Raw genomic sequence first — 16,450 nt, 5'->3', positions numbered from 1 at the left:
CTATACCATAGCCACCCTTTGACTATATAATAAATGCATTATTATACTTTGCAAAAAAACCCCCATCAAACTTTACAGAAATACAAAACATGAGGAAGCTCGAGTCTTCCATAATTCCTCTTACAATCATTTTCTCATGCAAATATAAAAATGAAATAGAAATAAATTTACTCAAATTAATACATCACATTAAGCGAGCGTGAAAACTGTCACCCACTTTTCTCTAGTTTCAGGTGTACAACATAATGGTTTGATATTTGTACACACTGTGAAATAATCACCATAATAAGTCTAGTTAACATCCCTCACCATACGGAGTTACAATTTTCTTTTCTTGTGATGAGAACTTTTAAAATCTACTCTCTCAGCGACTTGGTAGTGCAAACGGGCAACATAGTATTGCCCTGGCCGGGTGGCTCAGTTGGTTGGAGCAGTCGTCCGGTACACCAAAAGGTTCTGCAGGTTCGATTCCTGGTCAGGGCACATACTTGGGTTTCAGGTTTGATCCCCAGTTGGGGCACATACAGGAGGCGACCGATCAATGGTTCTCTCTAAAATCCATAAAAACGTATCCTCGGGTGAGGATTAAAATAAAGAGATTACTTGACAGAACACTGAAACTGTCAAGATGAATTTTAAACAACGCTTCTAAAAAAATTGTTCTTAGTTTTTGAATATATTGTGTCAATGTAAATCACATGATAGGCATGTTTAGGTTGTTATGTCCTTGGTTTGTCCATTAATTAATTATGTTTATGATATCTTTTGTTGTCATTTTTTCTTTAAAGCTTTCAGGTGGTTATCTAGTTTAAAGACCTTTCTCATTTTATGTTTTCTTCAGTATTCTGTATTATATTTTGTTTAAAGTTTAAAACTTTTAATTCTTCTATTAATTTTTGTATATGGGATAAGGTAAGGATCTCCTTTTACAAAATGTCAAATTTAGTATAAGCTAAAAGTCAACATATACTTAGGGCTATTCTGTTCTATTAGCACGTGTTCCTGCCTGCACTGTACCATACTACCTTTACTCTAACATAGCACAACAATTTAATATCTGATAGACTTTAAACTTGCTCCAATTTCTAAAGAACTCAAGTAAATTCTACCACACCCGTGTCTCAAATTTGTCCACTTGTCTCTGTACCTTAGTTACACCTCTAGTTCAAACCATTAGCACTTAAGCAGTCTCCTCAACTCTAGTCTTGACTTTGTTTCTGAACATCTGTTCTCCCACATACTCAAAACATATCTGTACTTTCCCTTGCCAGTGGGTCTCTGTGTACACTATTTCTTCAGCTAGAAACAACTGTTGCTCTTCTCAATTCTTTTCATATCATAGGCCAATGAGAAAACGTCTCTAGCACATGGCAGTTAACAAATGAAGTTACTAAAGGCCAGTGGCAACCAAGTTCTCCATTTTACTATGTCAAGGCCTGAGGGGGATGAATCTCTAAGCCAACCTATAAATCCACTAACAGCATATAAGAGTTGGTACATGCTGGCCCAGCTGGAGCTACCCTATAGGTAGTCAGCCTACCCTGACTCAAGAAACACAGCCTTTTCCGTATTGCAGCCTTTCTTCACACCATTTAAATAGCCTGTATTGTTTCTCACCGCTGTGTACCTAACTCCACATTTCACTGTTTAGAACCTACCAACCAGACAATGAATGAATAAGGCAGTGAAGAGTAATCCTGACTATCTGGTTAACTCATTAGGCCGAGAAGGCCGCTATAAACAGAACACTGAAAACTGTCAAGATGAATTTTAAACAACGCTTCTAAAAAAATTGTTCTTAGTTTTTGAATATATTGTGTCAATGTAAATCACATGATAGGCATGTTTAGGATGTATACAAACTGGTGGGACCTTTGAACCTGCTCAGTATACATCTACTCCACATGCAAGTGAGTGAAAACCTGTGGGCTATTATTTTCTACGTGTCACTATGAGAGAAGACTATCTGGGGCTCTCAAATGAAGCCAGATTATCAGGACATGTTAAGCACCATGCTCAGAAATCTTAAATATACTGATCAGCTGTTTTTACCACAGGATAAATGTTTTTCTTTGCACAGGCAAAATAGGATCATTAGAAAACTAGAATAGTTTCATAAGCTAATGCAAATAAATGACCTGGGTGAGAAATCATTTATTACCAAATTTTCCCCAAATCAACTATAACAAAAAGCACTTACTAGAAGTCATTCCTGGTTGTGGCTGCCCCATGTTAGGACCTGTGTTCATGGAAACTGGCACCATGCCTGCAGCATTTGGCAGCATGTTTTGTTTTTGTAGCCTAGTCCTTCGTTTTTCTTCTAGTTCTTTCTGGATTTTATAGATCTTCTCAGCTAGCAGGTGGTAGTATTCCGCCTTTTTGAATTTTGGAAATAAAACAGAGATGAGAAAAAAAGAACTACCATTACGTAACAGAAAAAATAAACTAAGAGATGTTAGCTTCACTTAAAGAGGTAGGCAGAAACCAGAAGTGGGAAGAACCTGATCTACTTTCCTAGATCATTCCAAATACAAGCTCATTTCGGAATTATCATGTGAAAAGCAGCTTTACTATGAATCTACACAGTATTGAGTATGACCTCTCAAAGTAGGGATACAAAGTATGTGCTGGCAATTCACAGCACATGCAAACACTATGCTATGTTTTAAGAAGTGCCAGTTTAGAGAAGAAAGTTCAATTGATGCAGAGAAACTACAATACTACTTGAGATGAAAATCCTAAGCGGCTGATTCACCATATTCTAGTGAAAATAGCACAGCTGGAAACAGCTCAACCACTTTCTAAGTTGATAGAAGGCCAACCCAGATAAAGTGCCACATGAGTGCACTGTATTAATAAAAGGAAAAATGTAAAATTCTTGATGACATACACTTTAAGAAAATCACTTTATCTTGACTATGCATAGTGAGAATAAGACAGGACAGCTAAAGGCTATCTTCTGAAGTACATGTTACAAAGGAATAAATTAAGCAACCAGAACAAGTCCAATTCTGACTTTATACAGAAAAACAGGTGCTCACTCGATTATTTGCTGATTCATACATGTCCCCTTCCACTTTCCGGGCATATGCAACAAGGTTTTCCATACGTCTGTCTTTTAAAGCAGCAGGATCCGGAGTTGGAAATATGGCTTGAACACTAAGAATAGAGAATTCTACCACTGTTACATCACGTCAGCTTTTCGATCTCATCATAGAAATATACAGTACTTTAAACTTTATTAGTATTTTCTCATTTTTGTACAGCATACACCACATTAACTAAAATTTAAAAATGAGGGGTGGTATATTCTCACATATAAAATACTGACCAAAACGAAATTGTCCCTTTGTGGTAAACAAAAGGTTTTCTTGATCAGAATAAATGACTCCATAAATATACTCTCTAATTTGAAGCAAACAATTATACTGCGCATTTTGCATTAAGGAAGTGAGGAAACCTGACCTTTGGTACAGCATTAATTAGCAATAGCCCTCAGATCCTTCCACTCTCCTAAATTTATTCAACTTAGTAAAATAAAACCTAAGCATCAGCATGAAATCTTAAAAGATCAAAAACTTGAAGGGGAGGGGGCAGAAATCCATAATAATTCTGTCAAATGTCTTTTATTGTTTCCTACAAAATGCTTGACACTTGTGTCCCTAGAAACTGACTGATGTGATTTCTAGCCACTAATTTGATCATTTGGGTATCTCATGTTCAGCTGTACAGCACCTTAAGGAACCAGAGGGGGAGAAATAAATGGAAGTTAAGAAGAATCCTTGAGTTGGTGAAAAACAAAACAACAAAAACATCAGGTCAGATGATTATCTGTTCATTAAATAAAAAAATATGGATGGAATGAATAAAATCCCTCTACTAGTGGAGAACAAATGAAAAAATGCTTTCTCCAAGAATAAAATGTGTTTGAAGTGTAAGTTCTATAGTCAGAGAGGTCCACGCTCTATCTTTCTGATACTGCGCACACTACATTTTGCACTCAATATGCCTTTCCTCTTTATTCGGACACTCTTTAAATAAGACAGTATTTGTGAGGCAGAGTGTCTGCTATGTATCAACTTCTCAACAAATAGTGCAAACATTTCACAAATTATTGATATATGTACTTTTCGAGGATCAGACCATCCTACCGGATTCAACTTGTCAAAATAGTAAAAGCTTTACCAGGGATAACAAAAAACTGCTGCCAGTGCCATATTCTAATGAGCTGAGACCTAGTTTTTCTTTTTAAACTATGAATTCTGTAAAGGCAAGTAACACTAAAATGGATCATTTTTAAGTAATATGCTTATTACTGAACACTAGGCAGAATACTTTATACACTATTAAAACTGAAAGACTCCTAACAAATGATGGTGAAAACCCTAAGCAGAAACTAGGAAGCAAGAAAGCCACAGGAGCAGAAATGTGTCAGCAGCAACAGCCAGGCTACAGAAAAATCAGTAATATTCCTCTCATGGTTAAGTGCCTGACAGGCTGGAAGCATGCTGACATGGTAACTCTTTAAGAGTAAGACATGCCTACAATCTTACAGTTTGTGAACAAGATGATTTCGAAGATCCTGAGTAATATCTTCATGCCATGGTTTCCGAATTCCAGTACTGGATGGTTGAGCTGCTGTTGGCATAGGACCCAGGGAGGTCACACTGGCATTTTCACTCATCATTGGGCTTTAAAAAGGAGATAAAATAGTTTTAGGTAAGAGGGGTAGGAGCAAGAAGATCTCATTTGAGTGGAAAGTGATGACTGCAATGGGTCTAGTATACTGTGATAAGTCTATTTACTACATAAAGAATTCGGGGTTGAGGGGAATAATATAAATTTTTGTGCTTCTGTGAGGGAAAATGTTAATCCACAACATCTCGTTATGTGAAGGGGAGAAAGAAGGCTTGGGTTTAGAAGATTAAGTCTTATGTTTTAAGATTATGCTGTCATTTTGACACAGCTTATCCCAGGAAATTCGTTGGACAATGGACTTTTTTATTTGATTGATTTCAGACAGAGGAAGGAAGAGGGAGAGAGAGAAACATCAATGATGAGAGTCACTAATCGGCTGCCTCCTGCACGCCCCCTACCGGGGATCAAGCCTGCAACCTGGGCATGTGCCCTGACCGGAAATCGAACCGTGACTTCCTGGTTTATGGGTCAATGCTCAACCACTGAGCCATGCCAGCTGGGCTCATTTTTTAAGTAGCTGCATACTTGCAACTTCCTAAGGTTTATGGGAAGGTGTAGGTTACCCTAAATAATTGATACAATTTCAAATAGGTTACAGAAAGCTTAAAGTATGGACTCGAACATCATATTTGTTTTTATTCATCAAGGGTATCTTCAAATCAAAGAAACGAAGAAAAAACAACAAACAAAACTGTAAGAAATTCTAACAAATGTTTGGATACAACACAGAGCACAAACCAAAATAAAACTTACTTTTGAGAATTTATGGCTGAATGCAACATCGAGTCAGAAAGAAGATTCGACGTTTGAACCCCCACACCTCCATTTACTCCCATAGGACTAGCATCTAGGTCAAAATAAGAAACAAGATAGAATATTTTAAATACCAGTAGCAAAAAAGGAAAACAAAAAGAATGAAAAGCTATGAAAGTGCTAGAAGAAATTATCACAAGAAATTATCTTTCAAGACCCCAAACTCAGAAGCCCTAAGGACATTTAGAAATAAATAATACCGGGGGGAAAAATAGTAGGAGCATATATAATAACTATAAGCAGTATAACCAGCAACACATATATAAAGGCTAATACATGAAGTACTTTTACAAACCAATTAGAAAAAGATGAGCAATCCTACAGAATAGGAACAGTCAATTTACAAAGAAAGAAATACAATAGTTTAAAAAGTGCAAACATGTTCAACTATAGAGTAAAACTTAAAGCAATGTATTTTTCATATATGAAATTATGAAAACATTTTAAAGTTTGAAAACACCAAGTGTTGAGAAGGGTTTGGGGGAAGAAGCATTTTCAATGAAAATTCATAGGAGCGTAAATTGACACATTGCTGGGAAGGCTATTTGACAACTGTTAACACTATCCATATGCATATTCTTTGACTTAGGAATTCCTCTCCCGATATTTGTCTTACAGTTATGTTCATATATGTATGAACAGACATAAGTACAATGATGTTAAAAACAAAAAGCTAGAACTAAAACTGTTTATAGAACTGAAGTATACATGCATATGCACAGACAATTTATGTAAGGACATAAGGAACCTACGTACGATGATCCCTAAGGAGGGGAATAAAAGGCAGTGTTTGGGTTAAAGTTAAACATTTAAAATGTAATTATTCCTTCAAACTGGTTTAAATATCTCTGTGTGCATATATTCTTCAATTAACAATTTTAATGAATATTGTTTTAAAAAAATCCAACAGCAATATACACAATAAACCATAGTTCCATGTGGTTAAACAAAACTTACTTGATACACAATTCTATTACTATACCTGTATTTTAGTTAAAAACAAGAAACCACCCCTGAACTTGCTCCTACGGTGCTTAAACTGGGCCACATCTATAAACAACGTTTAATGAAGAAAAACACTGTCGCCTTCTTTGAACATCATGCTTCCTAGATGCTTAGGCAGCACTTTGCTTCGCTGACAGCACAGGCTGTCTCTGAAATGTAGTTGCTGAAGTGGTCTTTTAGAACAGAGCTGTGTTGTCCATAATTCGGTATTTGTTACTGTAAATACTCCTTTTAGAAAAGCTATATAGCCTTAACATAGATTTCTTTTATTGGTGGCAATAATATGATGAGGTAAACAAAAAAGTGATTAAACTATATATTAATTTGCTTCTTAATGCCTTCTGAGGGCACATGGAAAACACAGCAAAACAGTCGCTCCAAAGTCTCCAGGTCCACTTAATATTTGGCACTGATTTCAGGTAATGGCTCGATGATAACTTCAAGAGAGATACCCTTACAGAGGCTAGTAGTTAAGACTGTTAAGAGTGAGCATTCACTTGAGAACGTGAATGCTCAAAATGTAAGAATGTAAGAAACTAGACATTACTGGAACTGCCAAAGAATAGTCGGAAAGAAAAAATGAACACAGAGAATTCGGCAAGACTATGTTTTTGTTTTCTAAGCCCTAGGAGGACTCCCATACTAAAAAATTTTACAGAATAAGTGAATTCAATACGAACCAGAAGACCAAGAATGTGATTGTGGTAGGCTTACAGTAAAAAGCTCTAATTTGGGACTCCAGGGGGGATTTCCTCTTCCCCTCCCTGCTACAGAGTCTCGATAACCTGATAAAGAACAGAGATCCTGTAGCTTTGTCCACATAAGCACTCACCTGCCCATCTAGAGATGTTACAAAGTAGAGAACATGTCCCTTTAGTATGTTTTTTCAGCACAAAGCACATCTGAATGAATGCTGATTATCAATTATTCAAATACCCTTTTCAATCATAGGTACCTAAAATTTATAACTCTGAGAATGTTTGAGCATTATAGCCAGTTCTGCCACAGTGGGATACATATTTGTCATATCAAGTTGTTACTGTGAATATATTTTCCCCATGGAAGCATCAGTGTAAATGTTTGCCTAGGATGAAATGCTTCATCCTACCCAGTGCTACACACCTCAGGTAAAGATGGTATGACATAGACCTACCATAACATAAATAATACTTTCTCTAAAATCCAACAGCATGGGAGCAGCATAAAATAGAGGTCGTATCTACCAAGTAAATGAGATACAAAAGTTTTAGAAGAGGGTACGAAACTCAGAAGTTTTTTATTTTATAGCTCCAGAATTTCTATAAAATTTTCTGAAAAATAGCTAACTAGTGATATGGTCAGCAATGAAACTAGATGACAGGGATATCATAAGGCTAAGGGCAAATAAAGAGTACCAAGCAACTTTTATGCTGAAATTACACCACCCATGACAAAGTCATCCCAAAAATGTTTAAGCTGGATCTAATTACAGTTGACCCTTGAACAACATGAGAGGTAGGTGCACCAACCTCCTGCAGAGTCGAAAATCCAAATAACTTTTGACTTTCCCAAAACTCAGCTGTCCCACAGTATACCTAGGGGATTGGTTATAGGACCCCCTGCAGAAGCCAAAATCTGCGATGCTCAAGTGCCTTATATAAAATGCATGGTCTGCTCTCTGCATCTGCGGATTCCCAACTGCAAATCAACTTTGATCTGCAGTTGGCTGAATCCGCGGATGCAAAACCTGGAGATGCAGAGGGCCGAGGGGATATTAATTAAAAAACATCCACATATAACTGGACCTGCACAGTTTGAACTTGTATTGTTCAAGGTTCAACTGTGTAAGGAAACAATCAGACAAATCCAAGTTACGGGACAATCTACAGGGTTCATCAAAAGTAAATGTGTGGCCTGGCCGGGCGTGCCTCAGCGGTTGAGCGTCGACCTAGGATCCAGGTGATCGGGGTTGATTCCCGGTCAGGGCACATGCTCAGGTTGCAGGCTTGAGGCAGCCAATCAATGACTCTCTCATCATTGATGTTTCTATATCTCTCTCTCCTTTCCTCTCTCTGAAATCAATAAAGACGTGTGTGTGTGTGTGTGTGTGTGTGTGTATATAAAAAATGTGATGAAAAAATACTAGATGAAAACACATGAAAGACACTTAAGAAAATGTACTCAGAAAGGGAGAAGTCACCAAAATACTACCTTTTACCTTAAACCTGCAATGAAGAACTCAGAATATTTTATTTTTTAAATGTTTTTATTGACGAGGAATCAAACCCTGACCTCTTGGCTCATAGGTTGATGCTCAACCACTGAGTCACAGTGGCAGGGCTTAATTAATTCACTGATTTTAGAGATGGGGGGTGGGGGAGGAGGGAGGGTGGGAGGGAGAGGGAGAGGGAGAAGGAGAAGGAGATGGAAAAGAAGAGGGAGGAGGAGAGGGAGGGAGGAGGAGAGGGAGGGGGGGGAGGGAGAGAGAGAGGGAGAGGGGGAGAGAGAGAGAGAGAGACAGAGAGACAGACAGACAGACAGACAGACAGGCACTGATTTGTTGTTCCACTTGTTTATGCACTCTTTGGTTGCCTCTTGTACATGCCCTGACTGGACATCGAACCTGCAACCACGGTGCATGAGGATGATGCGCTAATTAACTGAGTTACCCAGCCAGGGCATAGATTTCTAATTATAACATATTCAATCTATCCCCTTGGCAGGGCCCCCAAGAATACTTTAGGGTTAAAATAATATGGGTGAGACCTGACAGCATTAACCATTGTAAAAACATAAAAGACAGACATTGTAGGTTGCTAAGTAAATGGAAATATAAGCAAGTACATTGCTTTTGTTCACAAATGGGATATGAAAAAAAAATTTTAAAATATATCTTTATTGATTTCAGAGAGGAAGGGAGAAGAGATAAAAACATCAATGTTGAGAGAATCATTGACTGGCTGCCTCCTGCATGCCCCCTACTGGGGATCGAGCCTGCAATCCTGGGCAGTGCCCTGACCAGGAACTGAACTGCGATCTCCTGGAGCATAGGTCAATGCTCAACTGCTGAGCCAGGCCAGCTGGGCGGGATAAAATTTTTATACTGTTGGAAAACACAACAAAAAATCTTACACCACTGACACAATATAGCCCTAGTATGGATTTCGGTCCAAACCTGAAGTATCCTAAAATAAAGACCATCGGTGGGAAAAAAACAAAAGTGAAAAGAGCTTGGTTTAGTATTTCAAAATCATGAGAGACATCAAAAGAGTAAAAGAATATCGTTATTGACACTAATTTGAGTAATTAATAACTGTGTTTCTTTATTCTTTCTGATAACATGGCACTAGGCTAAGGCCAAGTTGCAACTCCAGAGGCATATTTCTGATCACCATCACAACTCTTCCTAGTTCAATCAATGATAAGCCTAATAATGATAGAAGTCTTAAAGGATCACTTTAAGCACCTGAAAAAACGAATTTATAGTAAAAAATAAAATAAAATAAAAAAACCCTGGCCCAAACATCACCTAAAAATACTAAGTTTTGATTAAAATGATAAATTGCTTAAGGCTGTGTTGCGAAGTGAAAAGGCAGTCACATGTTTGTAATATGCAATAAATACTTTCTTAAGCCCCCCTTAAAGACTGAGTAGAAAAAAATTAAATTAAAAAATTAAAAAAGACTGTTGAGAAAATTACATGACTCAGTCATGGTGATTCCATTTTGATATTTATTTCCTTTATATATTATCTAGGTCAGTGATTTTCAGCTGGTATGCATCAAGAATTTTTAAAACATGCAATACCTGACTATTTAGTCAGGGGTGCTGACCTCTTTCCCCTTAGAATGTCAAATTTAAAAATGACAACAGCCAACATAATAGCCGCCCAGTGTGAATGCCCTGTCTTAAACTATAAATATATATATAGGTCATATAACAGAGTTGCATTTTATTGGTCATGTTGCATAAGGTTGCATCTGACCGGTTAATTCTTGGTGCCAGAAATCCTTATATACAAGTATAGGCACCTGATTTTCTAAAAAGTCACTTTGAAGCATAAAGGGCAGGTAGTTACATTATTTTTTGGGGGGGTGGGGTGTAAATCAATCAAAATCACACCTTTTTTTGGTTGCGTCAGCAAAAAATGTATTTTTTGGTGTGCTGCAGAATTTTGATAATTAGTTTATGTGTACCATGAGATAAAAAAAGGTTGAAAATTGCTGATCTAGGCTTTAGGAAACTCATAAAAAAAGAAAAAGAGAATACAGGGACACCCTTCAACATAAACATAATAGACAATCTTTAGAAGGGCTTTGTTTTAAAAGGAAAAACACTTCATAAGTAGGCCTTTGCCTATTGGGGTTGTTCCTGGTGAACAGAAATGATGATGGTCTAGGCTAAAAAGTAATGTAGGTTATGCTTTCATGCTAGGTTTCAAGACGGGATCTAGACAACAAAATAAATGAAGTATTTTGACGTTTTGGCTTATCATGATTATTACTAAAAAAGCACCATTAACTGAGTAAGAAATAAAAACTTGTTTAATCTGAAATCTAATCCAAAAATAAAGGCATTAGGGAAAGGGGGAAAATCCCAAGAAGTTCACTTTCAAATAATTTTATGGGTATATACAAATGAATTGCACAGATGGCAAAACAGGAGATGAAAAGAGCAAAAGTAGGAATTATACGCAGAAATTTGAAAAATTAATGGATAATAACCAATTAAAAAATGAAAATTCAGGCGAGGGGCAGCCAACTACATTGGGTCAAGAACATAAAATTCGAGGAAGATGAACTCTTATAACATGGGGAGGAGAGAAGTCATTTTAAGTTTAAAAAAAAAAAAAAAAAGATTAAAGAGGGAGAAATGAAGACCTCAGGTTTCTTTCTATTTCTAAGCCCTTTTGATGTACTTTCAATAATACTCAAGAGTTTGGAAACAAGCCTGAAAAGGCAGAACCACTCTTCATCTGTTTCTGGTCTAGTGTTTTAAACTCCTCACACGAGAATTATTTCACGAGTTAGCACTGCTTGTCATGAAATAGTATACACTTCCTTAAGTTAAAAACAACAAGAGTTAATGAGATTACATTTTTGGAAGAGTAGTGTGCCCAATTTTGTTTCCTAATTTAGAATAAAAAATGGACAGAAACTAAAGCCTACCACAAATACTAATAGAAGGACAAAAATCAGAGTTCACAGGAAAAAACATGGTGGGTTATTCAGAATCATACTACTTCCTAGTTTCAGAGGAAATTCATCACCACAATCAATTTTAAAATAAGTATTAAAAGTCACGAACTGACCGGTGCTGGATATCTAACTATTTAAACAAAACAGTTTAGATGTTCAACTGCCTAACAGCAAAGAGACAATCAGAGGGCAAATCTCCTTTATTTTACCATAGAATTAGAGAGAGAAAAAATACCACTAATTAGGCTATTACAACACCACTCAGTCATATCACAGGAAGAGGTTAGGAGAACAAGTGCATTCAATAAACTATTTCAACACTATTTCTGCTACTAGATACGTATGTGGAAATCTATAGTAACAATATCCACACTCATTTATACACATTTCAAACCAAAAAGATACTTCAAACCAAAACACAACAATCTCTTTGTGCAGTTTAAAATAATAGAAGATAGGGGAAAGCAGCAGCACCGATCCAAGATGGCAGCCAGCAGGAGGCTGATGAAGGAACTTGAAGAAATCCACAAATGTGGAATGAAAAACTTCCGTAACATCCAGGTTGATGAAGCTAATTTATTGACTTGGCAAGGGCTTATTGTTCCTGACAACCCTCCATATAAGGGGGCCTTCAGAATCGAAATCAACTTTCCAGCAGAATACCCATTCAAACCACCGGAGATCACATTTAAAACAAAGATCTATCACCCCAACATCGACGAAAAGGGACAGGTTTGTCTGCCAGTCATTAGTGCTGAAAACTGGAAGCCAGCAACGAAAACTGACCAAGTAATCCAGTCTCTCATAGCACTGGTGAATGACCCTCAGCCTGAGCACCCCTTTGGGCTGACCTAACTGAAGAATACTCTAAGGACTGTAAAAAATTCTGTAAGAATGCTGAAGAGTTTACAAAGAAATATGGGGAAAAGCGACCTGTGGACTAAAATCTGCCACGATTGATTCCAAAAAGTGTGAGCAGAGACCCCGAGCAGTGCATTCAGACACCCCGCAAAGCAGGACGCTGTGGAAAATTGACACAGGCCCACCACCTGGTGTTTGCTTGTGGCAGTTACTAACTTTCTACAGTTTTCTTAATCAAAAGTGGTCTTAGGTAACCTGTAAAGAAGGATTAAAAATTTAAGATGTTCTAAAAACAAACAAACAAACAAACAAATAAAATAATGGAAGATAAACAAAAACCTGGAAACCTAAATGTCCATCTGTTTAGAAATTGTTTTATACAATGAAGCACTCTACAACCACTAAAAAGGATATATTGGGTACAGGAAGTTAAAAAATGGCCACATTGTCTTAAAGAAATAGTCTGCTATAGAATAACACAAGAGATCCCATTTCTAGAAATTAAAGTTACATATGCATAAAATGATTTAGAAGGATATAAAGTAGTAGCAGTTGCCTCTGGTATGTGGATTAAAAGGGGACTATAATCTTTAAAAAAGTTTCAAAAATGAATCATTAACAAAATAATTAAGGAGGGTGAGGGAGACGGGTACACACACATAGGGCAAATAACCTAAGGAGTTAATCCTACATATAACATGGCATTTACAGACACAATATCACATTTTCACTAGGAGGGCACAAACTTACTCATGTTGCTCATGGGCCGCATGCCTTGGGGAGACTGCCCAGACTGCTGATTCTGCTGGTTCTTTCCTTGTACCTGGGGCTGTGTGGGCATCTGATTTACTTGATAGGGTAGTCCAAGAGCTGCATAGGCTCTTTCTATAGAGCTGGGGTCAATCTGACTAACAGTGCTTAGGCTGGGTGTAGACTGTTGACCGACCCCTAGAGAGCTAGTATTTCCAAGTCCAACTGGCGCTCCAGTTAGAATTGCTACAGAAGACAAAAGAAATGGAATTACAACTTTAAAGATAGTTTTCTTTTTTTAAAAAACGACTAACATGTTTGAATGCATTTCAAAAACCACAAAATTATTGTTTTGTCAAACATCTCAATACATGCATCTTTTTTCTCAATTATTTCCTTGAAAAAAATTTTGATATGCAGAACTGACTGGTCAAAGGAGATCATTGGCTTGAAAAGACTTTTGATCCAAAATACCCAGAAGCCTTTCTGCAAGCTGTATCAATGTTCCCAGCAACAGCGTATGAATGCCTCAGGGCCATACAAACACCAACACTAGGTAGCAGTATTTCTGCACTGTGTTGGGAGAGATGGTACTTCATTTCTTACTTTAACAGCGAACTTTTTGGTATTTCCTCCCTCCAGGGAATTGTCTGTTTCCTAGTCTCAATTTTCTACTGGGCTTTTTAGGATTTCTCCATTAATTTATGAAGTTTAATTCCTTTTCCACATGCTGCATATGTATTTCCAACTTTGTCTTTCAATCCTAAATGCTTAACTGTTTTGTTTCTAGAGGGGAGATGTGGTAGCTGTACTTAAATCTTTCTCCTCTTGACTTGCCTTTTCTCTCAGAAAAGCTTCTCATCATCTCAGGTTTCTAAAAATAATTTCCATCTTTTTCTCTTTAAATAATTTCAAAGTATCTAAATATTTAGCTTACAGGTAAAGAGTAGTAACTTGCCCAGTGTTAAAGCAATAATCTTTTAAGTTTTCATAAATTTAAAAATTTCATGAATTTAAAAATGAGCATAAATTCACCTCATTTTTATGAGGAATGCCTAAGTTTCTGGATCTTATTTTAGGTAATGAGCAGTTCAATTCTAACCTCATTAATATGAAGTTAATGAAAAGTGAAAACTAGGCAGTCACAGGAACTTCACATAATCAAATATTCTAAATCCCATCAAACTACACTGGGGAGAGTTTAGGAATACTTTTGGTATAAAAGCTTCAAAATATTTAATCACTTACACTGCTGATTTCTCTTATCCCCAGCATTTTTAAGGGGGAGACACACAGGACAATCATGCCTTGTACAGTTCTTCCAGTGTGAAATGATTTGTCGAGAAGATGCACAGTGTGCCACTAAAAAGAAGAAAAATAACTTTTTTTTCAAATGCAGGTTATATTTTTACATTATTATCAGCTAACTTAATTGGTCACTCAACAAGTGCCACAGATGTTATTAACTCATTTTATCTTCATAACAGCCCTACAGGATAGCTATTAGTACTCACATTTTATAGTTGAAGAAACAGGCAAAAGTGGGTCATTTGCACAAAGTCATAGAGTACCTAAAGTGGAAGTCAATCTCAAGCAGGGTGGCTCCAGAACCCGTATTTAAAAAATACGTAACTATTTTTTTATCCTCACTTGAGGATATGTTTTTTGCAGATTTTAAAAAATTGATTTTTTTGGGGGTGGGAAGGGCATTGATACAGCCCCAACAGGGGATGGAACCTGCAACTTAGGTATGTGCCCTGACCAGGATTCGAACCCACAACCTTTTGGTGCACAGGTATCATCACCCAGCCAGGGCCCATACTTTTCACCACACCAAGCTGTGCAATCTACTTTATAAAAACCGATTTCTAGGGATTCCACATATACACAATCTATTACATCGGGTAACACTGTTTTAGTATTGGGAATACATGATAGTTAGCAAACCCTCAATAATATTTAAAGTATGCTATGCTGGGGCAAATCAGTCAATAGGGGTCATCATGAAAAGGAAGTCCTTTAAAACTGTCTTCTCCTACCACATCTCTAGACACTCACAGAATGATACCACAGTTTAGAATGCTCTACTACAGAGGAAGACATCATCAGGAAAAGGAGCCTCAGGAGTGGAGTTGATCCCATTTTCTTCTCTCATGTAAACACTGACTTCTGAACACACAAACCCTTCGAGCTTACTCACCTTGGCAAGACTTGCCTGACTGGCAGTGTGTCATGTGGTTTAGGACGTTCTTCATTGTGCGGCAGTGGGGAAGGTTGCACTGCCTCACCTCCCCGTTAGCCTGCTCCCGGCGCTGGCACTTGTGAGCGTGCAGAAGGAGAACAAGCTGCTGCTGGATGAGTTTGCGCTTCTCTGGGTCAGCTGTGTGGGCCCCAGAACCCATCCCTTGGGCTACCGGTGTCACAAGGCCTGGCTGCTGGACCTGAGGGGCTTGCTGTTGGCCCTAAGCGAGAAAACAAAGATACACTTAATGTTAGGTGTCACAATGTGCTACCTATTTAATAAATATGAACCTGGGCATTTCAATTAAAATCTTTTAAGGACAGTCTACTATAAGCTAGACTCCATTTTTTGACACAGGAGATTTCCATAAATAAATAAATGATGGTCCTACCATTGAGAAGTTCAACTTAGTAAGAAAACAAAGTACTATATTGCCAAATGATATGATCAAAGGATGTATAATATACAGGGTGAAGGAAAGAGGAGAACACGGTAAGTTCCAGGGAGCAGGGGAAAGCAAGAACTCTGTAGTGAAGTGTGTGTCCAAGTTAAGGTTTTGAAGAACCAAGGGGCTTCTTGGGAAGCAGGATCTTTCAGGTGGGTGAAAAATTCGCTTTTAAAAACTCTGGAAGAAATCTGTCCAATAAAAAAAGGAAACATTTCTGAGGACAGAGATGCCATGTTTTATTCATCCTTTTATCTTCAATGCCAACCTTCCTGGAGTATCAAATATAGGCATTCGATGAATGTATGACACAAAGCAAAAAACTAAAACAATCTGAATGAGAAATAAAATTCCTACAGGACAATTTTTCCCAAAAGTGAATGTGGACAACTCAACACATCTGCAACTAGAAACAGTTTTACTTTAGAAAAATAGCAATGTTAGAAGCGTTGGAGACTT

The 16,450-nt window shown here is 37.4% G+C and overlaps 1 protein-coding gene and 1 pseudogene across 2 annotated transcripts in view; one reads left to right on the top strand and one right to left on the bottom strand.

Annotated features, from left to right (window-relative positions):
* The window catches only part of EP300 (EP300 lysine acetyltransferase), a 71,445-nt gene that overhangs the window by 26,289 nt on the left and 28,706 nt on the right, over window positions 1-16,450 (bottom strand). The window contains exons 4-10 of the mRNA XM_081128639.1: window positions 15,505-15,766; window positions 14,553-14,666; window positions 13,305-13,550; window positions 5,452-5,545; window positions 4,554-4,691; window positions 3,042-3,159; window positions 2,201-2,375 (exon numbers count right to left, since the gene is read on the bottom strand). Coding sequence (XP_080984765.1) covers window positions 2,201-2,375; window positions 3,042-3,159; window positions 4,554-4,691; window positions 5,452-5,545; window positions 13,305-13,550; window positions 14,553-14,666; window positions 15,505-15,766 — 1,147 coding nt within the window. The remainder of the gene's footprint in view (window positions 1-2,200; window positions 2,376-3,041; window positions 3,160-4,553; window positions 4,692-5,451; window positions 5,546-13,304; window positions 13,551-14,552; window positions 14,667-15,504; window positions 15,767-16,450) is intronic.
* On the top strand, window positions 12,177-12,836 carry LOC308553079 (ubiquitin-conjugating enzyme E2 L3 pseudogene; annotated as a pseudogene). The gene has a single exon. The product of its transcript is annotated as a ubiquitin-conjugating enzyme E2 L3 pseudogene (transcript).

Source organism: Miniopterus schreibersii (genome assembly GCF_964146895.1).
Source record: "Miniopterus schreibersii genome assembly, chromosome: 2".
Classification (NCBI taxonomy): Eukaryota; Metazoa; Chordata; class Mammalia; order Chiroptera; family Miniopteridae; genus Miniopterus; species Miniopterus schreibersii.
This window is presented reverse-complemented; position numbering and strand designations above follow the sequence as displayed.